We start from the raw sequence: 24,714 nt of genomic DNA on the forward strand, positions 1-24,714 counted from the left end.
TTAAAGATGGTGCTAACATTTGGCAACTGGAAATTTCTAGGTTGGAGTTTATTCACTTTTGCTGTGTGCATGTTGCGAGGAAAGAGATAAATGTGCTACAGTTAGTTTGCCATTGTCTACACATGCTTACTGTCTGGTTCAGTCACGCATTAAGGCATAAAGTGAGATGCTTCAAGTGTGTATCTCCTTTTAAAGCTCAAATATATCTGTGCAACGCTAGGCAATGAACAATAATGGCGCTATGGGACGGAATCATCACTAGCTCAGAGAGGAATTGCAAAATGGAAGTGAATGGAATTACAAGTGATCCATTGAGCCCTCCTCCCACCTGTTGCCTTATAACTGAGGAGTTGATTTATTAGATATGGCTAAGTTATTTCTGGAAGTGGAGTAAAAATGCAGGACTTGATGGGGTTTGGATTCCGATATCCGCTGCATTGCAGATCTGTTGTCTTCTCCATTTGATGGTCTTAATCATGGTGCTTGTTCAGCTGTTGGAAACACTCTGAATTTGAGATGTTGGTCTTATTTCCCGGGTTTGGTGGAGTGCTTGAATTCACTGCTGTAAATATGAAGCAGCTAACTTTGAATGTGATGTTCGCTTGTAGCAGGAGCCAATCAAGTGTTCTGATAATGGGGGTGATGCTGTCCAGCTTTTTTAGCACTTTAATCACATGGACCACAGCAAGGACAATACTGTTCGGTAACATCAAGTGGGACTCTCGACTAATGTCAAGCATGTTGTATCCTCTAGATGTAATGGGTGCAGTGCTCGGAGAGCAGTTCTAATGTCTGAACCTTAAAGAAACATAATTTGGCAGAGCAGTGACGGCTGAACCCAGGCAGTTTACTTTGTCTTTGCAATGTGGAGTCTGAAGCAGATGCTGCTTTTAGTATAGAATCCCAGAGATTTGTCACTATCGACAAGCTGTAGGATGAATCTGCGATTCAGTGTTGAGAGCCAGACTTCCATTTGATCCCACTGGTGGTCACTGGCGAGGAACACAGACTCCACCATCAAAGGTTAATATTGAGGAATGGCTTTGGCATCCAGGCTTCTCTTATATCGAGACAGTTCTTCAGATGGTATAGTGATGAATCTTGCTGTTTTTGTCAGGTTCCAAGTGGGGATTGAAGATTAGAAGAGAAAGTATGGATCCTTGGGGAATGTTGGGGTTAGTGACATAGGTTTGGATCTACAGGACCACATCTGGATGGACCAGAAACTGTTCTTCAGACAGCATGACGACCACTACAGGAGAATGTTATTGAAGCTGATTTTTGAGGAGGGAGTATTCCGCTGCTTGTGATGATTTACAGTATTGAAGACTGCTGAAAGTCTGTGCAGGACAATAACAAAAAGGTTTCCCTTATCTGAGAACTGGAATGCATCAATGACCACTGAACAGCTGTCATCTATGTGCTGGATTGTGGTCTTAAGTAGATTAGTAGTTGTGAAGGAGGTTATTGCTCTTGATATTCTGATTGTTTGTGCGTCCATGCTAAGGATCAGATGGCGGGTGTGTGCGACATTCATTTCTAATGTCATAAGGGTCTTCATTGGGCTTCTTCAACAACAGCTTTCGCTGTCTGTTCTTCGAAGCATCCCAGAAGATACTTTGGATGAGAAATGGTTATGGTGAAGGGCTTCACAGAACGCCTTTTGGTATTGATGCAAGGATAATAATCACCTCAGAGGAAGTGGTCTTCCATCTAGTCTACAGTTGAGGTGGTAGGTGGTACAATCCGATGCGCTAGAGAACAAGCTGAGGAAGAGCTGTTGCTGAATTATGCAGGGCCTGGATTTTCATTGAATAACCATCATTCCTCCTCCTGTTCTTTTGCCTAAACTACATTTCTAGGTACGGTTGTCTTTCGGTAGGAAGAGTTTGAGGATGTAGGTTGATTGAGAGAGCCAGGTCTCTGATAACAATGATGGCATTTAAGTTCTATATGAAGGTGCTATGCTTGATGCTGGGTGGACTGTGGAATGAGCCTTGAGAAGCATGAAAGGCAGTTGGTGTGTGTTTTTGCTGGCTAATGTGATGGCTGTGATGCGATGCGGTTGCTTAGAATAGCTAAGCATGGATGGAGCAATGGTTTTAAAGTTGGCTAAGCTGCAGTTGTTTATGATTATTGCATCTGAATGAGAAGGCTACGTTTGTGTATGGATCTCGTGGTCAGATACACGTTACTTTGCTTAATGGTTACGTGAGGTCAGTAATCTGAGGGGAAGGGGGTTTGGAGATTATGCCTAAGAGAACCAAACTGGTGTTTTTTTTGTCCTTGTACAATCTTAACTGTGATTTATAGGGTGAGGATGCCCATATGGCAATACTTAAAATGGGCAGGAGTTATGGGAGTCTGAAACTGGGTTAGTGTCACGTGCCATTTCCCACTTGCAGTCCTCAATGAAAGAAATAATTATTTTTTTTAGCTTGTTGGCAGGATGAGTAGTTAAATATATGAAAGCGAGGCTTTGGGCTGTAGGCTGTGGGCTTACCTTTTTTCTGTGTGTCTTGAAACTGAAGGTCAGAGATTTGCCTTGCAAAACCCCGTCACATGAATACCTACAAGCCACTAGACTCTTTAAAATACTAAGACTTGATACTTGCACCTTATTCCTGTTTTTAAGGAATTAGATTTATGTTGGCGTGTGTAATAATTCAAAAGTTTGTAATGAATGTAGTTCATAATTACTTAGCAATGCTAATGATTGTCGTGTTTATCCGAGCAGTGGTTTAATTTTTTACGTGCATTTCCATCTGCCTCAAAATTCTACAACACTTATCACCCTTGTTCAATTTCTAGCGTAGACAGTCAAAGAATCGGTGAAGCCTCATATTTCTGCACAATTTTATTAGAACTATATGGCTTGACGGCCGACACGGCAACTTTTCTAAACTAGCACCACTTCTGGTTTATTGGTAGAGGTTAGCTGCTACAGGAGCACCCATCTTGCTCCCTGGGTGAACCTGCATAGAGGTGGGTAGAGAAAAATCCCTCTTGCCACCTAAAGCCCTGTCCATCTAAATCATATGCACTCTTGCGTTGAAGCAGGGTTGCTTCATGTCCCTATGTACATACTGCCCACTCTTTGCCCCAGGTTTATATCAACTACTGTAAAGTGACCTATACAAACATCACTTCCAATGATAATCTTCACGCCACATATTTGTTTGTATTCTTATCCAGCCTTTTGGCTTAAATTTCAATATAGGGTTGTTTTCTGTTTTATTTATACTCACTTGTCATAAAAAAAGCGTGGTGACTTTACTCCCTAAATATGACTTTTGTTTTACTGATTGTTGTGGAAATATAAGTGTATGTACAAATGATCACAGCTACCTATGTCAAAGCACCATACGTAACAAACAAATACAACACTGGCAACATCACTGGCTTGGGACGGTATAAATTGTATGTAGAAATGTATGCAAAACATTAATCAGTGTGGGTAAGAGTGCAGGAGGGCTCTAAAATATTATAAAAGGTGATTTAAATGATGCATACTTGAATTTGTTGTTCGAGGCATTAGTTGGTTTGTACATGCAAGTGGAGCCTTCGCCCCACTGGCTCAGAGCCAGCAGCCAAAGAATAAAACAATATCTTACTATCATTTTATTTTTTAGTTGCTGGCTCTGAGCCAGCGTGTGTTGGGAGGGGTGGGGCCAGGGCACGGGAGGGGGAGAGGAGAGGAGGACTGGTTTCTGCACTTCTAAGTGCGCATGTGTTTTTGGGCGGCCATCTCAGGCCGGCCAAACACACATGCACACTTAAGTTTCGCCAACTCGGCTGTATTGAACAGCCGGGCTGGAGAAACTGCACAGACTCCCTGTCCTGAGTGAAGAGTCAAAGCAGCCTGCAGAGGCCAATCCCCACGCTGGACTCGTGCTTGAGAGCAGCGCGGGGATTAGATGGGACCCATGATGCTTTCCCAGGGACTCCTGGGACGGAAACTGCAGCAGAGGAGCGCGAGGCGGTGGCAGCACAAGGAGAGTGTGTTTAAAAAAAAAAAAATCATTAACTCCTTGCGTGCTTCCCGCTGGCCCCCTCTCCTCCACCCCCTCCACCCACCCCACCAATATTTTTCAGTGTCGGCCGCCACTGGTACTTGTGTTAAAACTATATTGGAGGGCTGGTATCTAAGTTTACATTGTAGTCAGTGTGATGCCCAGCTAAGGGAAGCGGTAGAGAGGTGTACAAACTGAAGCCAAGCGACAGGAAGGGCTAGAAAGAGAGATTGCATCCGCTATGCAAGTGGATATCTGCGCTCAGTGGATGGCCTCGAGGTGCAGCCAGCAGGAGAGCCTTGGGGCGAGAGTCCTACAGAGCTACAGGAATTGTAAGGGTTAAAGACTGAAGTGGGGATGGTCAGGTGCAGGCAGTGATTCCAGTCTTACAGTCGTTTACATAGCAGAGCTAGGTTTTAGGTTACAAAAATGTTATACATGGGTGTTGGGCAGGCAAACCATCGTGTCAGCTATTTATGTAACAGATGAGCCTCAGACAGCTGGGCTAGCTTCCAGAGTAAAGCTAGGTTACTTGTTCATTTGAAAGCAGCGCTGTCGGTCGGATTGCACAGATGTTACAGGTGATCCCAATATAGAGCAGAGCTGTCACTCAATTTGCATAGATGCAACAAACCAGCACTACAGCACACAATGTCTCTTTAAAGGATGCAATACTTATGTGCAATTTAGTAGGCAGAGCTTTCCCCACGTTTATAAATATACTCGCAGCCCGTCCCGACCTTGTCCGAGAGTTTTTAGGCTTCCCCCTACCCCTGAGTGCCCCGACATTGCCCAGCAGCCCGTGCCCCTGACCGCCCCGTCCCCCGCCTGCCGCCTGGCCCGACCCTCGCGTGGCCTGAGTCAATCCCCGTCCCCGTCCCCCGCCTTCCCAGACCCCCCCTGCCCCGACATTGCCTTTTGTCCATTCCCCGCCTGCAGCCCGTGCCCCCGCCCGCCCGGTCCCCCGCCTGCCGCCTGGCCCGACCCTCGCGTGGCCTGAGCCAATCCCTGTCCCCCGCCTTCCCCGACCCCCGCCTGCCCAGACATTGCCTTTTGGCCGTTCCCCGCCTGGACTGACACCCGCCTGCTTACCTTTTCCGCCGCTCCTGAGGTCACAGCTCCTCGCGGCTCTGCTCCTCACCGCTTGTCCTCCGCGACTCCTCCCCCGTGCCATGGCCGGAGCTCCTCTGACGCCGCTCCTCGACGTGAGCACGTACGTTGCGGCCGGCGCTACTTTGGGGGGGGGGGGACTACTTTTTTTAAAATATTAATTTTTTAAATATGGTTTATTTTTAAACTTTATATAGCCTATAACCATCTACACACCCTGACAATTTCTACGGTGTATCAGGTGTGTAGATTGGCGCAGTGATTCCGGAGTTTACCCGCCTCAAAGTCTGAAACTTTCTCCTTTATTATAGTAGTATAGATAACAGGCTCGAGTTTTGGAAAACATACATCTCTGGTTAAGACAGTAGAGAAACGTACGTCAAACTGTGGGCTAACGGTCAGGATGCAGAGATAGCACTATCCTGCATCTCAGACAGCATGGCTATCCCAGGAGCCACATAACGACACAATCTTAGACAGTGGTTCTCTAATGAGTAGCACAGAACCTGAAGGAAGCTCTCCAGGCACCTGTGAGTAGCTCCCCTATCCTATGTCTAGCTCTGGCTAGTAAGTGAACGGTCTTTGATTGATTGAATTGGGTATGTTTACAAAATTGAAAAGGGTGTATTTCAAAGTAAAATGTGCGTATTTTTCTGACAAATAAGCGGTTGTTTGCATAAAAATATATCTAAGGCTGATATCTAAATGGTCATTCATAGTGCGTTGGGGGGTCTTACTACTGATTTTCCTTCTTGCATGCTTGACTGTTACGTCATGTAGAAATATTCAGAATTAAAATTGATACAGCATTTGTATTTTTACCCTTTTGTTAAAGGCATCTTGTCTGAAGTGGTTACAATTGTAAAACTAATAATTTGTGATGATTTATATTAAACATAAGTAGCTTTTAATATAGAAGCGGTTGGTGATCAATGCCTTGGACAGCAAATCTATCCCACAGGTTGCAAAAAGTGAGTGATTTAGGAACTCCTAGTAGCAGAATTAGACCTCAGGATGTATGTACTGCACACATCAAAACTAATGGCATGTCCACTGTGTTAATGTGCCAACTACCTTTGAGTTCAGCACACTTAATCTAGCATGCTTTTTGTCTAAAATGCAATATTAAAAAATAATTTATACTAATTCCTTCCATTTTGTGGGTACTTGTAGTAAATTAAATATGCTTACTGATACATATTGTTTATATTTATCAAAGTACTTAAACAGGTTTTAAAACACATAGAATTATTTCTTCACATCAGACTGGGCTAAAATTTGGGATTACAACCCTAAAATGTAAAATGTAGCCATTTTAGAAATTCCTCCTAATTTATAGTTGCTAAAGTTGTCTGTACCCTTTTCTGTGGCAATGATGCCTGCACTGGAAACATCTTTAAAAAAAGAAAAACTTTGCAGAATGTCTTTTTTTCTTATTTCTACCACTCCCATTGATCATCTATTTTTTCTTTCCAGGGCGGGACACAAACGTGTTGGTATACATTAAAAGGAGACTGGCCATGTGCTCGAGAAAACTCGGTAGGACCAGAGAGGCAGTCAAAATGATGAGAGATGTGAGTGTGGGTTTCTTTGCAGTTTGATTCATTTTAAAACTCTTTACGATAAGACACAGCAACAATACTGATATAACTCATATACTGCTTAGTGCCTCCATTATATTTAAACAAAGTTTGCCTAATTTTAGGAGGTCAATATATCTACATTTTGTGCACATTGTCATCTGTATTCCTATTTTACCACGTTAATGCTTTCAAGGTTCTGGACACTATTGCTTCAAAAAGATTTAAAATAGCATACTTTCTTGGATGGAGTTTTCTCAGCATGAGTGTATCACAGGCAGACAGAATCTGACTGATGCATGTAAACAAGACTGCTGCCCTCATCCTTCTTGACATTTCTGCAGCCTTTGATGCTGTCTCTCATACCATTATGATCAGACGTTGCTTGAAATTAGCCTACTTTTCAAGTCCCATAGATTATTTCAGTTTTTCCTTTCAGGCTGATCTCCGCTAATCCATCTTCCTCTGTTTAAATCCAATCGTGCAAGTTCCCTGTTGTGTTCTCAAAGGCTTGTACTTCAGTCCAATGCTGTTTAACATCTATATGACCTCCTTTGCAGCTATTGTGAGAGCCAGTGGCATCGCCATAGTCTCTTCTGCAGACAATGTGAAATTGATAATACCGATTGCTGACAATGTTGAAGCAACCAGATGCAATTTATAGATTGCTTGACCAATGTGGCCACTGGGATGAAGGACAACTACTTCAAGTTGAATGGGGAGAAGACCAAGATCATCCTCTTTCGCAAACCTAATTCTATTTGGTCAATCTATTGTTAGTTGTGCAAACGCTTCCTCGCTCTTCCACTGTGCACCACTCTTGGTGGTGGATCTGTTTTGCACCAGGATGTTGCTTCAAGGGTGAGTTGGCGCATTACAGATTCTTTTAACAGAAGATAGCATTGCTGGAAAGTGAAAGGTCTTTGCGACTATTCTGAATAATCCACTGGACCTACTATTTTTCAGTGATTTAAGAAAGTGTTTTTTTCTGTATAGACATTTACATCATTAACACCAACTCCTTTGTAGGGCTTTTCTGCTCCCATAATACGAGTGCCTGTCATTCTGCACCTGGTTTTGTTAAGATCTTGATCACATTGATTATTTGCACTCTTATTGCTTTCGTTTTGCTCTGAAAGTGAACTCATGTGCCTCCTTCTGATTGCATTTTCATCTTAACTTTTCAACCTCTCAACTCATTTTGAGAAGGTGGGTCAGAAAAGGACAAGAACCGGTGAAGAGAAAGAGAGAAAAAGGTTACATTGGTAGAAAGGAATATCGATAAATAAGGGGGAGGGTGGAAGCAGGATTCAGATGGGAAGTTAGAGAGCAGTGGAAGGAGGTACCTCAGAGTATTAAACCACTACGTTGCAGAGAAAGATTCATTGCATGGAAGGGTAGCAGCAGAGGATGGAAAGAACAGGAAAACAAGATGCTGGGAAATAAGCTGGAGAAAGGTTACATAATGTAGGCCAGAGAAAGACCACCCAGAGAGATTGTTGGTCTTGGCCCTCTCTGTAGGGTCAGCCCTACACTTTTTACTTTCACCCCTCCTATTTTTGCTGAATTCATTTTTGTTGGCCTTAGGACTCTGTGCACTTTACCACTGCTGACCAGTGCTAATGTGTTTGCGCTCTCTCCTTTAAACATTTTTAAATTGGGTTACACCCAAATGGCACATTTAATTTACTTATAAGTTTCTAGTAAAGTGTTACCACAAGTACATGCTACCAGTGGGTCTGCAGCACTCCTTGTACCCCCACCTAAGTATCCCTGTAAACACGTCTGAGGCCTTTGCCAGGCTTAAAGTTTCTTTTGTAACACATGTGAGTCACTCCTAGTGTAGGCCCTACAAATCCGAGAGGACAAGTTCCAGTGTATTTCAAAACGCTGGATATGTCCCTTTAAGTTTTGCTTGTCCTGGTTGTGAAAAACTCTGAAATTAGTGCCTGCACCATATGGTAATATTGAGTTAGCTTTTGTTAATGAACTTTATTTGTTCAATAGATCACAGACCTATAATACAAAAAAGAAAAAGCAATATCTTGACAGTTCATAATTCTAGTACAATAAATAGTTTTGTGCAATGTAAATCCAGTATTTGTAAAGCGCAAACAGCTACCCGAAGGTATACCGGCGCTGGGGGCAGTAGGGAAGATGAAGCAAGCTATTGCCCAGAGTCACATGGTGCCGGGCTGACCTGCCGCCGGTGCCAGTGATCGAACCATGAGCCCCAGATTCCAGCGTAAGTCTCCCTTACCGCGGCACCACACCTCTTCCCTAGTTTTAGTTCCCTAATGTAGTTCTTGGATGGTTAGAGGGGGCATCTACCCCTTAGTACAAATGCCTATGATACAATAAACAAACCGTAATGACATATACGATATGTTAAAAGTTCTTCAAGCCACTGCTAGTTATCTACTTCTATTTCTGTGCCTATTTCATAGCTAAAGTACTTACAGATTTTAATTTTATTCTTCTCATATTTGTAAAAAATTCTGGATAGCCCCTATCCTAAGGGAATAGAGTTTTTCTCTTTCTTTTGTGCTTCTAATTTTGGCTAACCATTGTGCGAATTTTGGTGGATCCCGTGATTTCCTATTTTGTAAAATCAGGGACCTAGTTATTAAAGAAGCATTAAAAGAAAATAGTTTTTGTTGCAAAGTTGAAGCTGGATTAGAGATTCCAAATAAAATACCCATAGAGTTGGGATGTATGCTATGTTTAAGTTTTCTACTAATCGACTGAAAGACCCTAGTCCAGTAGTCGGTCAGTTTAGGGCAAGAGAAGCAGATATGAAACCAGTCCCCTTTTAAGTGATTACTTCTAAGACAACCTGATGATATTTTTGGGAACATTTTGTGCAATGTTTCGTGGGTGTTGTATAGTTGCCATTTGGAAAAGAGTGCTATCCTTTGGAAACTTGGCAGAGATCACTGTTAGCATGAGCTGAAGCAATTTTGTTTGTAGCATTCATTTTAGTTAGTCATGTGTTTGCCATGTGCTTCCCCGTCTTTGCTGTTGCCTGCTTCTCTATTACGTCTGGGTCATCTTCTATAGTTAACTCCTGCAGCACTGAGCCTGAGCACTGCGCATGCTCAGAAAGGCCTGTAGCTGCTAGAATGCACATGTTACAGATTTAACTGTCAAGCTATTTTAACTGATGTCAGCAGTTCTGTAACTCCTCCCACTCTGTTGACTAAGCGATGCTTATGTATCCTTATATGTAACTAGCTATTTGTGTGTACACTTGTACTGCCTCTTTGTGAACCTCCATGCTTACACTGCAACTATCACAGTATAAAAGGCCCATGATTTCTGTACTCCAAGTGCTGCCTCATACGTTGACTTAGGGTTATGTATCGATGTAGTTCCACTCATGAGTCCTAATTAAGGAGTTCTTTGATATTACAGCTTCCATGCCAATCTCTATTTTGTCAGTCTAAAGGACCAGTGCACAAAGAAGCGCGAACCCCTGCTCCGGTGAACCTCTGAAAAGGTTCACCCCACAATCTGTTTGAAATTCGCCCCGGGAATGGCCGTAGTGGGCCATTGATTATAGTCCTTCCTTTGGGCTGCCTCTATATGATACCCTGTGGTCTCCTGTATTTTTAGAAGAGCTCTCTGGACTATTTGATCATAAAATTGTTGCTCCAGGATATGGTACCAGTTCCCAATTCCTAACATTTGTTTAACATATAATACTTGAGTTACGGCTTTGGGAAGTGAACCCTCAGGAAGCGGTAGCTTTTTCAATAGACTCTAGATTTGAAGCTATGAAAATACTAAGGCCAAGACTTCTTCTGTTTTGTTCCCAAGACTTCATCTCTCCTTGCATTACTACATTTTTTTATCAGATGAATTCCTAGCCTTTCCCAACGTTTTTAAGTATGTGGAACCATTGAAAGTTCTAGTTCCCTGCATTGTCTTAGTTTAGTTTTCGGGTGTAAGGTTGTAAATTGATACTCTTCCTTTAATTGATTGAATCTATCATGAATTGTGCTGGGAGTCTTAAATCTATAGTGTTTGGGGAGCCTAGGGATTTTAATAAAAGATTTTAAATTTGTATTTTTTTCCAATAACATTTGATGAAGATAAAAATGTAGCCCCTAGTCATGTGCTGTTAGTGCGCGTCCACAATAGTCTAAGAAGGTGGGTTGAAAATATTTTTGAATGTGAGGAAGCCCTAAGCCACCTTCTTGTAGGATCAGTTGCAGTGTTGTTAATTTGGTCTTTGGTTTCTTCCCTGCCCAGATGAATTTCCATACTGATTGATCTGTATTGGGTTACCTTATTACATTAATTAAGTGATAATTGGGAGAAGGTAGGAATGTCAAGTTTGGTGTCTAAAAAATGGTAAATTAACTCTCTTTAATAGTAAAGTAGGATTTTAAGTCAATTCTGAAAATGACACTTTTAGAAAGTTGAATAAGTGGGCTAAAGCAGCGTAGTATGCACTCAATTTAACCAAACAAATGAATGTAAGTTAAGACCTAGTGCTCAAAATATATTTCTGAATATGATGTGCACCTGGAGAAGGAGGTACAGCCCACCTCCAATTCAAAAGTGTGAAAGTACTAAGTCGTAGGACATAGCCACCAAGTGCACTACACTGAACACTCCAGAAGAGTATAACACTTTAAAAAAATATTTTTCTAGTCCATCCTATGAACACATAAACAGTATTACTATGGAGACCAAATACAATCAAAGCAATCCTTATAAAGAAACAATCATTGCTTTTGTTGTGCTCAAAAAATACTTTTTATTGAGCAATCTTGTATAAATCTCCCTTGTAGAGCTTCTGAGTATGATACAATTGTTTATAGATGTGAGCTTCTTATAGCGGTGACAGAATTCCTATGCATTTCGGGCGTGTTACTCCGCCCTTCATCAGGGGAAATCCACAAGTTGAACAAACAGTACATTGGTGTAAATAATGCAGTTTTTTTTTACATAAAAATACAGTACAGGCACATGTGACTGTGGATTCGAAGCAGCCAGAAAAAGTAAAACCCTGAAAGAATAACATTGAAGATCCCAGAAATGAAAGCCAAAAAAATACCCAAAAAACGATGACAAAGTTCTATCATACCTAAGGCTCCCGGTTTTATGGTATTTTTTTTTTTTAACATTTCCGTCTGTATTTATCCATATTTCTTTTTTTGTCATTTTATCTGTATATATCCACATTTATTTTTGTCGCAAGCCAAAAAAGATGCTGAAACTAGTATTTTTCCACATTTATTTAAGTAGGCAGTGCACACAGTTGTTATAGGTTTAGCTATATGTATATGTGCTCCAAATTAAGTAAACAAAATACAATGTGTGAGAGTCTATTATAGACATTTGGAAGACCAATGATGTTTATGTTTCATACAACTTCCACAAAAAACTTTACTGTTAGAGCAAAACAGATGTGAAATGGGAGGGTGTCACAGAGATTACTTGCAGTAATATTAGTGTCAGCTGCTGCTGTGTTACAATATTGAAAACACTCTCATAGGCCATAATAAACACATTTAGAATTTAGATGAGTGCACATGTGCACTTTCAGTGACCTGGCCAAAAGATTGCATGAAAGTGCTCTCTACGTTCTTCATATATTACAGATATTGAATGCCTCTCGTCTCTCTGTGGTGTGGCTGCCTATCCACAGCTGAAAGAGTAAACTACCTCATCTACTCTGAAGCAGGGAGCTCTCATTTCAGAAATAAATTTCAATTTAAGGCCTGAAAGTATCCCAAAGCTAATGAGGCTTAATTTCCCAAATGTGTTTATGCCACCGGACTTTCTGACCTTTTTGGGTCACACTCATTTCTGCCAGTCCTACATTTGCACAAAGTACTTGCGCTGCTAACACCTTCCCCCGCCTTCTCAAAATTAAATTGCCTTAGAGGTGCAAACCGTGAAATACATATTCACCTCCACCCCCACCTTTTCACTTCACAGTGACTTAAAACAGACTGCTGTGCTGGCGCAGCGCTCACTACAAAGCCAGAGCTCTGGAGATGATGAATGATCAGCTGATTGGCTAAAAAGATGTAACAGCCACGTCATCAGGGCTGTAGTGGGCAGGTCAGAGGCAAGAGCTCCTAGGAAATGTTTTCCCGCGCCTACCAAAGATTAATGGCCCAGCAGGTGTTAAAGTGGGCAGGCATACAGGGCAATCAGTAAGAGGGGCGTGGAGAGGCAACCCTGGGCTGGAGCAAGATCGAGCAATTCTCAGACTCCAATTTGGTCGTATATTCCGTTTCGATGCAAGAAAAAAACAATTCTGTCTGTATTTATATGTAAAAATCTGTTTACACTGAAAATCGGGAGCTCTAATCATACCTAAGAAGTTATGGCTCGACTTAGAGTCAAAACGACTAGGATACGTGGTGTCCTGTTCGAACTGCAAGATAAAGGTAAACAACCATTACTAATAAATCTAACAGTGACCTTAAAAGAACCACAGCTAGATGAGCAGCTACAACTCACCGATGAGCAAACTTGGATGCCTCACGTTCTCATGCAGCAATCGAGGCTGGTGAATTAAGCCATCGAAGTGTCAGTGATCTGCACAGGTGAAGTGGAATCATCAGCAGACACAGTCTCTACAATGACATCCGTGTTTTGTGAGTAATGGGCCACATGTCGAAAGTGAGAGGAATATCTTGTAAGGGATTTTCCAGGATGCTGGGCAGTCATCATGTGTCCCTTGGTGTTAGTGATAGCATATGGTTCAGCCTTAAAAGGAGTATCAGACTTTCTTTTTCTGGGTTGACTGACAAGCACCTGATCTCCTCTTTTACATGACATCCTTTGTCAACATATATTTTTATCTTTCGTTAATGTCCTTAGTATGAATGTCTTCCTCAGTTTTGGATTTTGGGCTGGTCCATTGGGGCAGATTGGTCATCATGGCTCTTTCAAACATTAGAGTTGCAGGGCTTTCCCCTATCGTTGAGTGAGGGGTTGAATGGTGAGCTTGAAGAGAAGCGTTCAAAACAACTTTAAGGTCAAATTTCCCCAGACTTTATTTAGAGTACTCCTGAACCGTTCTACCAGGCCATTGGTCTGGGGCCAAAGAGGAGTACTTATTTATGTTTTATATTGAGGTGATTTATAAAGTTTTTGAATTCTCAACTATTAAAGAGTGGGTCATTGTCAGACTTTAAGATTGCAGCCACACCCCATATTGTAATGATGCCATCTAATCTTTGAATAACCTTTTCAATGGTAGTAGATGAAAGGTATTCTACTGATGGAAACTGCAGTAATCATCAACAATGACTAGAAGATGGTGTCCATTCTTAAGAGGATCAAAGAAATCAACAGCAATTCTCTTCCAAGCATGATGTGGCAATTCTGACATGTTCAAATAGTGCTGAATAGATTGAGACAAAAGACAGTTGCATACATGACCGGCCTTTAGCTCTTTTTCAACACTTTTCACCATGATATGGAAATCGGACTTGTTCGTGGAGAGCTCTTTTTTGCAAGTAATGCTCGATGTCCCTCATGGGCGATGTCGATCACCTGTTGTTGTAGACTCTCTGGAATAACAATTGGTGTACCTTGAAGGATGAGGTCTCCTTGAGTCACTGATAGTTCATCTTTTATTTTTTTGAACTTTAATTACTTACTGTCAATAGTGAGAGGTCTTGAGTGTTGTTTCCATGATTGGTGAACAATAATGTCTTTTAACTACAACATGTCACTAGCTTGGCTCTGATCTCTGCCTGGACAATGAAGAATTGTATAATTGTATTCTTGTAACCTCAAACCCTAATATTCAATTCGAAGAAGCATTTTGGCTTTGGGATTGCTAATTATTGTCAACAGTGCTTAATAATCAGTCACTATTGTGAAAGGCTTTCCATATAAGGGCACGAGGAAATATTCACAAGCCAGAACCCTGCCAAACATTCTTTCTCAGGTTGCGATTAAGCACCTTCCATTTGTGACAGGCTTTTACTGGCATATGCCACGATATGTCTTCGGGCATTTGACTGTCTTGTGTGCTGTACAAGGATGGCGCTTAACCCGACAGGGCTAGCATCAACTACAACCTCTATATAAAGTTTGGTAGCAAAGTAGGCAATTTCAGTGGCATTCTCATCCGCTTGCCTGATTTTTTGGGGATTTGGAAGCTCTTCTCACATTCACGTAACCAATGAAATGACACATTCTATTTTGTCAGTTCTCATAAGGATGTACTGACCGTAGCAAAAACTTTTATGTATCTAGAATAGTAACTGGCAATTCCAAGGAATGATCGTAATATAGAAATGTTTTGTGGAGGATTTGCAGTAGATAACACGTGGACTTAGCTGGATCAGGTTTTGTACACCCATTAGAAAAGACATGGCCAAAGTATTTCAAGTTGTTCTTGTGGAATTAAGATTTATCAGCATTCAGAGTTAAGCCTGCATCATTCAGCAAAGGACATACTTGCATGAGAGCTTTGTCATGCTCTTTCTGAGTGGCTTTGAAGTGTCATCACAGTTGTTTCATTTATTTACTACAGGCTCTGACATGTCGAATGATATCTTGGAAGTGTTTTGCAGCAGAGGGTACACCAAAACTCAATTGCTTATAGCTAAACTGACCAATATGCACAGAAAAAGTTGTAACGTATTTTTTCTTCAAGTTCCAATAGGTGATATCCTTTATTTAGGTCAAGTTGAGAGAAGAACGTCTTACCATTCAATTCAGTTATTATATCAGCAATGTGCGTACCTGGTTGTCTCTCTCACTCAATAGCCTTTTTAGCCTAACTCATGTCAATGCATATGCATACAGCTCCTTCACTGTCTCTTTTAGGCACTACTACAGTGGGAGAAACCCACGGCGTTGGACCACTTCAGCATTCGATGACGTAATGTTTCAGCAACTAATTTAATTCCTTTTCAACAGCTTCTTGCAAGTGACATGCAGTTTGACTGTGTCTTTGAGCAAGAGCACGAACATCTTCATTTATATGTAACTTTGCTTTCATTGTTCGGTGTTTTTCTAACCCATGAAATAATTAAAGAAATTGACTTACAATTTCATGGTAAGCATTTCTATTGTAGTTCACTGATCTCAGTGCCATATCGGCGGCAGTGTTAAAACTGAGCAAACGGACACTTGAAGCAGTTCTTAGAGGTACATGAATGAGCACGTGTATCACTGTTTTCTTGTGTTTCATCGTGGCTACAAATGAACCATGACTTTTTAAGGGCGTTGAGGCAGCCCATGTATAGACTTTCGTTTTTAACTTCAGAAGTTGTGCTAACAGTAACAATTCTCAATAATTCTCCTCCGGCATGATTTTTATAGATTCATCACTGTCAATTCTTTGGACAGTGTTTGAATGTCTTTGGTGATTTTTCATGTCAAATTGTCTTCACTTTGAGTTTTTCCCCACATTCAACTCATCCCTCCCACATATGCGCCCCTATTTGAAGTAAACATTGACATTGCACGATTGCCATTGCCCCTTTCTGGAAACTGATTCTGAGGAACTCTTTGTCGATTATTTAGATGATCCACATAGTTTAGTGTTAATTTGCCTCAATTGGTGTGACTGCCTGGCCTTAACGGATTCTTAACTGACAAATATTCTCTGCCATCGATAACTATTTCTTTCTATCTCGGTTTCTGAGTCACAAGTGTCAACACACCAGTAGGTGCAAATTCATGAAGCAAATACATGTGTCTGATAGTGCAAGAGCATCAATGAGGTGTAAGTGATCAATTCACACCAAGCAGGCCACTCCCGCGCGCCGAAGGAGAAGTATGAACTGAGCAGCCGTCCAGGAGTGTAAGACCAAAGGAGACGCAACGCACTCACCGAAGGAGGACAAGAGCGACTGACACTAGCCAGGAGAGTTCGGGAGCTGATGGGAGTCTTCTTCTCTCAACAAGATAGAGAAACCTTGCACAGCCCCAGCAACCCAAGGGAAGTAGGTGCTGAGGTCCCTGAGTCTGCAGTCCAAAGTGAGGGTCATAGCTCCAGGCAGGTGATATGGCGTCTGGTGAATGAATGTCGATAACAAAAGTGGGTGTTTAGGGGAAAGTTTCAGAGTGGGTACAAGGACTGGAGGAACCTGTGTTGGTGGGTATGGGGAGCACATTTTATGCCATAAGAAGCATCTTACAAACACCAACAATTTGAGCACAGGTATGTTGACTGGTGAAAGGAATAGAGAGAGGTAGAAAACATCTACTCAGGATCTCTTTTATTTCCCTGGGGGTCTGCTTTAGCACCCCCAAGAAGACCAAGGGAGTGACAACCCGGATAGGGAGAGAACCTTGGGAGATTCAAGAAGAGTGAAGGAACTAACCAGAACAACGAACATCCATTTGTGTTTAACTTTTCCTTAAGTCTATTATTTCATGGACACTTTTAATATAAATCATACAAGGTGCCTAATAAAAACCGAAAGACACCATCAATACTGGTTTGTGTTCCTTCTGATTAGCTCTGTTACAGGAACCTTGTCGAGGACTGAGAGATTTTGTGGAGCTGGTGATTAGGAGGGAAGGTCTCCTGATTATTTTAGCAATATATTCCTTCTTGTAAGTGAGCACTTCTCACTCATGATAGGTCAAAGTGAAATGGAAAATCTAATATCTATATGGAAATGATAGCTCACAGAAGCCCTTTTCGCCAAATTATTGTTGCACTGATACTGTTTTAAATGTAACTAAGGAAACACTGTATGCATGTTAGCAACCTTCGGAAACAAGCAGAAGGTGTCCGCAGATGTAGGCATTTAGGAGGCTGAACCACTGCCCTTTTTTGTCATATTTTCCAATGTTCAAAATGGCGTACTGGTTGCCCTTGTTGGAATTAAAACATTCTCTCTATTTGAGCTTCATAAACGCTCACTTGTTGACAGGATATTCCATTTGCACTATGGAAGAATAATTTCAGTTCACCGGTTGCAAATGCTAATGATGATCAGATGGCCTTAGTTAAAAGTCAGAGAGGATGATTGAGTTTGGAAATGTATTAGGAGGCACGCTGCTTGAAATGTAGTTGTCAACTTTCAGTGGAGGCCAGACTCTGGTACAGGGTTCTAGAAGAGAGAAATTTCTCTAAAAGTTGTCAAGCTTGATGCCGGTTTGCGGTAAATAACAAGTGAGAAATTGATTTTCATGTCCCATGTGGCAACTGTTAGTGATTTATCTTTTGGAAGCTATAATCATACTGAATTGTAATTAGGCACTGCTGTGATGTACAGACACACAGTTACAATAGTGCCTGATACCTCTATTTCCACTATGATGGCTGGAACTTTTTTTTAACATCATGCGCCTATAGCAGGGTGACAGGCCATATGCTTTTTGGGCAATAAAGACCACATTTCATGCATAGCACCCTTCTCTTCAACCTTGCCTCCCACCCCCAAAAAAGTGGCATAAAATACTTCAATGTGGCATAGAAGCTTAATGTGAACATGAGAATCTGTGACACGAAATTTCCCAGGTAACCTACAAAATGTAATTAATTCGCCAAGGAATGGTTTACAGAAAGCTCTTCTTTCGTAGCAGAATGGAAAGACTTGTTGTCATGTATAAGCGCTGTTCCAGGCATGCATGTGAAACATTGTGATTAATCAATTTATCTCAGGAAATCTGTTACTGCAAGTAGTGATTTCAGCCCCCTGCTGTTTTGACGATCGCTTATGCTGTAAGAATCCTTCCTGAAGAGTTTGTTTTTTGCCCCGATAATTTGAGCCTTCCTCTTGTAGTCTGCTCCTATGTCCTAATTTTGGCTGGGGTTCCCCCGTTGAAGGTTGGGCAGCAAGAGTCTTGGGATTAATTACATAATAAGTCCGCTGATTGGCTTTTTAAGCACAAGCATTTTAATGCCTGAGGTTTGAATGAAATCATAGTGGCCAGGAGGGTGGGATGAATGGGACAGTATAAGCAAGACATTGAAGGGGATTGTGTTTTAAAGTTTCGTAGGCCAGCATCCGTACGTAACATCTTGAGCACTAAGGCTCTTCACAACCCTGTTGAAACAATGGTGGTTGCTCTCCCTCTTGGGTTCTTTTATAGGTCATCTTTCCACCTTCCAGTTCAACGCCAGTGTCCTATGACTACACCCGGTCATGTTGCTCGTTCCAATAAGTTCTGTGACTAGTGGCCAATTATGTAATTGGCAACCAAGAGTCTCCCCCTATCGTTCACAATAGATTGCTCCATGCTCCCTATAGTCTTGAAGGCCAACTAGAAAATCCACCAACACATTCAACCCTTGTTGCCCGAGGTGTTCCCCGGAAGGTCAAGTTTATCATTTGGAATGTGGCGGGCTTGGGTGCCAAAATAGTATGCCTGGACCAGTGTGAGTTTATTGACCAAGTCGTCTTGTGCATCTTCCAAGAGAAATGGTCCGTCCAACCCCAGCTCCATGTTGGTTATGTCAACTATACCAATGTTACCACTATGGTAGGCAGGTGCAGGTCCTCTGGTGACCTCACGATCTGGGTAAGGACTATAGTGAGGGTTATGATAAAAGAAATCCTGATTGCCTCCCCCGATTTAATGTGTATATGCCTTAAGGCCTGAAATGGTGAAACCTACTTGATATATAATGTGTACGGCAGATCAGTTGTGAAAATTAGGTAAACAATGGTTTTTGATCAACTGAATGCACATATATCCCTCCAGTCACCAGATGCAAGGATAATTGTGGGGGGTCACTTTAATTGTCAGTTCGAGCTCTGGGTCTTGATATCCAGTCCCTTACAGCTGAAGAGGATGATCTATGGTCAGTCCCAGCCCTCAAAATACCTCCTCCCCGATGGCAATTCTTAAAGCCCTTACTTTAAACCGGCGGTTGAGAACCTGTAATGGCAGAACCAGTTCAGATTGGTTAGGGGCCCATACATTTAATAGACCAAACGCAACCAGCTTGATTGATTATATTTTTCTGGGCCTCCAATTATAACCACAACTCGAAGACATACAAGTAGCGCCCCGACAGGATAGTGACCATAATGCTTTTGTCCTCACGCTGAACCTAACAGGCTGACCATGGTGGAGAACTACTGGACAGGAGACTGAGGATCTCCAGCAATAGGTAGGGTTAAAAGGTGCAGTTTGGAGTCCTCGCAAGAGGCCATAAGTCCGATTTTGCACATTCTGGCTGAAGGGATAGAGGGTCTGGTGCCACTTGTTGTGAAAGGTTGGGAAGAGTCATTGGATTCCATTTCTGAGACCCATAGTGAACTGTTCAGGAAACTGAGGAGCCTTTTCCTTGTTAAAACTGGGCGTACAGCTGAGAGGAAGCAACTTCCGACCTGGTACAACAATTGCTGCAGAGATGCCAAGTCCAAACTATTCAAGGCAATCAAGGAGCAAGACCTTGAGTCAGGTGGCCAGGCATATCCATAGACAGGCCCTTATTGATGCTAGAAAGAATGGGAATGGGACAAATGAAAGAGCCTACTACAAGATTGTGTTTTAAGTTGTTTGTTTATGGCCTATTTTTCTGTGACTTTCCATTCCTGAAGAAGACCCATTGCTCTCAATGTTCATAGATAGTCAGCGTCTGTGTGTCTGAATTGCCTACTAATATGCTATTCCTAAAAGATTTCATGTACATTGACAGTATCTACAATGGTATAATTGTTCTTTTTAAGTGTAGTTTTTTTTCATAAATAGCCTTTCCGACAAATCAATTACATATTCATTTTGCATGCTACAAAATCAAAGGATTCGTAATTAATATAACGCAACCCTCCCTTTCTAAATAATGAATCCTAATAGAAGAGTATTTAAAACATTTACTGATTCATTCCTTTGTGTTAGCGGGTAACCCTTTCTTTTTAAAGACCATGATGACATAATGATAGTTTTATAGATATATCTGCACCATCAAATATCTGAAATACACATGCATCCAGGAAAGGGGGAGCGGGTTTGCAAATCATTGCACTTTAAGTAGCATTATTAACTTCGCACAATTGGCGCCTGAGCTTTGGGATTCTAAAAAGCATGCTGTGAACTCCACATCTGGGGGATGGTGATCGTGGCACTCTTCAGGTTCACAAAGAGTTAATCTGTGGGTGTTATTCAGACGATGCGCAGCTTTACCGCCATTTTCCTTTTGGCAACAGACGTATGATTAAGTTTCTAGGGATATGATTGGGGTCCCTCGTGTGCAATAAAGCATTTGATTTGCAATGTGTGTATGGATGCAACTGTAGCTAGGTAAGTCAATAGGACTCAATCTGTAATGCTTATTTGACACATCATTTTCTGCAGAATATCTGTGCTGCAGGTTATGCAAATTAAACATTTGATTTACTTATGTTATCGTGTTAAATAACTCCGCATATTAAATATTTGTTTACAGTATGAAATGTGACCAGGAGCCATTACATATATGACCTCCAGATATGCACTTCTGTAGAGTGCTGCTGCTGACCGAAGTTAGGTTCACGTTGTATCAGACACCTAGAATAAAATACATCCAGTGAGGTAGATGTATGCTAATGACGAAGCATTCAATTCGCAGAAATCAATGTGTGCAGTCGAATATTTAAGGATTTTATGTGCAGAAGTGTAACATGCCTCACACTCCTGCATTTCAACAGTGCATCTGGGAATCGATAAGTGTTGTACTGATGTATGCAGGTATTCACTAGGCCTTACTCAAGTAAACACGATTTACTGAGTTTTGTTTTCATTATCCCCCTTGAAATATATTTTACTTTGGTTTTTCGAAGTATATGCTTTGTGTTTTGTTTTTTAATCTTTACACTTTTATCTAATTGATCATCACCAAAAATACCTTAATGTGATTATTTATTCCAACATCCTGATTTCTTTTGTTACATCATTAGATTAAATAACATTAAGACAGCAAAAGCAAACGCAGATTTGAGCCAGATTCCCATTCATCCTCTGAGTTTTGAAAATGCTCTCTAACAACTAGTGAAACCAGACGGACCATAACTGCAGAATCTGTATAGCCATTAAATAACCCTTGTAGACCAGGCTCATTAAGGTAGGCGCTGAACCTGAAATGTGCTCATAAATCTTTTATAAAAGAGCAGCCAATGGAGTGACAGTTTTCATAGTCTCTTGGAGAATGCAGTACTCTCCGAGGAAGGTTTAGTACACACTAAAGCTAACACTGCACGTCATAAAATAAAATTCGTTCTCCACCAACCCGTTCGAGAAAACACAGAAAAGCCGCAAAATGAAGCAAAGCATTAAACATAAGTTACCATGAAACTCAACCTGCCCGACTGCCTCTTATACGTACTGTCAAGCCCTGGCAAGGTTCTCTGTGAGAAGACAGTCTGCGGCAACAGCTGCATAAATTACTATGACTTAATGTGTCCAGTCTAAAGAAGCACTGTCTTAATAAGGCTTACGCGTCCTGTCCAGTGCTCCAGGGGTTGAATCCCCCAGATAAAAAAATGGTGATACTTGTAAAGCGCACTGTTACCCCATCTTGGGGTGTCCTGGTGCTGAAGACCGCTGGGGAACCCGTCCTGGCTTTCCCTGTGAGATGGTCCCTTCTGGGTATCTCCAAGGTGAAACCAGGCATCCCCGGCTTCTGTGGGGGGCCGTTGTAGAGATGAGGCAAGCTTAATGCCCAGAGTTGCCGAGTGTGATCCCTGGTTAGAGTAGGCACCGAGGCGAGAATTATCGAGTCTGTTGACCCTGGTCCACGACCCTGCCGCGTCGGGAATTGAACCCTGGTCCCGGGCCGTTCTCTGCTTCCGGGTCTGCCGCCTCTAACCAGTGAGCCACACCACTCCACGATCCTGGACATTTCCTATATGAAACATGCATTTTGAACTGACAGGAAGATGCACATTTGCGGACTGTGTTAAACATAAAGAATGGGTCACTGGCTCCAAAAAGAGTCTCTGTTGCAGAGCCTCATTGAAGGCACATGCGTGTGGTGATTTGTGAGGCGACACAAACGTTGGGTTGAAGGTATTTCTATGTGCGGCTGAGGCTGGTTTCTGTCCACCCTGAAACTCTTGTTGCATGTAGGTAACACTAATATTGTTATAGCTACATTACAAAGTGCAGCTGTACACACTATTTAACCATTCATGGACTACACTTTAATTTCAGACTGCATTATTCGTATAAAGGTTTTCATTTATCTTGTGGAGTATCACAAGGAAGGGGTTTTATGACATGGCATTGTTGATTCAGTAAAACCTTCACTCTAGCTGTTGTTCTCTCTACTATGTGCATAGTTAAGAATCATTCCCTACAACTACATAAGTGTTTCTGTAGAACCGGGATCCACCCATGAGCTCATATAGTTTTCTTCTAGATGGACTACAAGAATAATATACTTATACCCAAATCTATCTCATTCAAATTCTTAGGTCTGATTGAAGAACCAGGATCCCACCTGTTCTTAATCTTTCTTAATAGGTCCTCGTTAGTAACACTGATATTTGCTAAGGCTTCTTCCACAAATATAATTACTAGTCTCTTCTATGCACTGTCTTGGAAAACAATTGAGTGAAAAGAATGCAGTGTTTGAAATTCATATTTCGTATCCTAGACCTGAAAGTGCCTCTGTTACACGCCTCGTACCAAGTTTCCATTCTGCATGATAACTTAAGCTGTCTGTAGTCCTTCCCTCTTTCTTCTCTTCTTAGTCCCTGTGGGATCATGCAAATGTTACCATTTACCAAATGCCAGAGTCTTTTTCTTGCATGATGCCACATAGGTCATGTGCCCACCTTTTGAAAGCCTTGTTTGCCAGCAGGTTCTTCTCGCTCAGTCAGTGGCTCAGGAACACGGTTCGGGAGAGAGGTGACGGATACGTCGAGAAGTGATCACGTACTCGTGATAGAGAAGGAGTCAAACGATCTACCTGTATGCATTAAGAGGATTCAAGAATAATGGAGGGATGTGGAAACGAAGGATTATAAACACATAAAAGGAAGTGTTACATGGGAGTGTTATATGCAGAGTAAGAGATTTTGGATTACACCTAGAGTGATGGTGGACTGTTATTTCATTATGACAGAACGTCTCAGGAAGTAATATGATTTTCGACATAGAAGCCCTGGTGAAGTCAAAATGCCTTAGACATGCATGATGAAACACGTGTTGGCTGGGTTCTGGAACTATATATAGCTGTATTTAGAAGAAAACTTTTATTTTTGAATTTCGAACATATCAAATGTCAACGGCTGTACCTACAACTGGAACATATGGATTTGTAAAGAAATAAATTACCAAATTTTGGACTTTACATATTGTATTTCAACTTCTAATTAGTGCCCAGGGAGGAATTGATTTATGGTCCTCGTTAGTAACTCTGATATTTGCTAAGGCTTCTTCCACAAATATAATAACTAGTCTCTTCTATGCACTGTCTTGGAAAGCAATTGAGTGAAAAGAATGCAGTGTTTGAAATTCATATTTCGTATCCTAGACCTGAAAGTGCCTGTGTTACCTGTGCCTCGTACCAAGTAACCATTCTGCATGGTAACTTAAGCTGTCTGTAGTCCTTCCCCCTTTGTGGTTCCTATTTCTTCTCTTCTTAGTCCCTGTGGGATCATGCAAATTGTTAACATTTACCAAAAGCCAGAGTCTTTTTCTTGCATGATGCCACATAGGTCATGTGCCCACCCTTTGAGAGCCTTGTTTGCAGGCAGGTTCTTCTCGCTCAGTCAGTGGTCGTGTAGTAACTTGACCTGAAATAAAACTTCACTCCAAAAGTATGCGTTTTGTGTAAATCTGTTCAGTAGTTCTTGAGAAATTAACCCTTTCTAAAGGAGCTTTTGTAGTGTTTTGAAGGGCTAATTATTTTGCATTCCTTTCCGTATGTATGCCAAGAATGTTCTTTAGATACATGCTGCTACTCCCAGTGGTAGAACAGGGTCAGACCTCTGAAAGTGATCCTTCTAAATAGTGATTCACATTTATGGCAGGTTTTTTAATATCGGAAGTGTCCACAACAGTGACATCACTGATGCTATTGGTGATGTTGTATGTCGATGATTATTTCATTTGAGAGGTCATCAGTAGTGCCA

General features: G+C 41.6%; 1 protein-coding gene across 8 annotated transcripts in view; it reads left to right on the plus strand.

The window, feature by feature from the left end:
* Positions 1-24,714, plus strand: part of ST7 (suppression of tumorigenicity 7) — a 579,549-nt gene that overhangs the window by 426,487 nt on the left and 128,348 nt on the right. For all 8 annotated transcript variants that reach the window (XM_086919396.1, XM_086919395.1, XM_086919397.1 and 5 more), the window contains exon 8: positions 6,600-6,697. In XM_086919396.1, coding sequence (XP_086775522.1) covers positions 6,600-6,697 — 98 coding nt within the window. The remainder of the gene's footprint in view (positions 1-6,599; positions 6,698-24,714) is intronic.

This window comes from Lissotriton vulgaris, chromosome 1_1 (assembly GCF_964263255.1).
Source record: "Lissotriton vulgaris chromosome 1_1, aLisVul1.2, whole genome shotgun sequence".
In the NCBI taxonomy this organism is placed as follows: Eukaryota; Metazoa; Chordata; class Amphibia; order Caudata; family Salamandridae; genus Lissotriton; species Lissotriton vulgaris.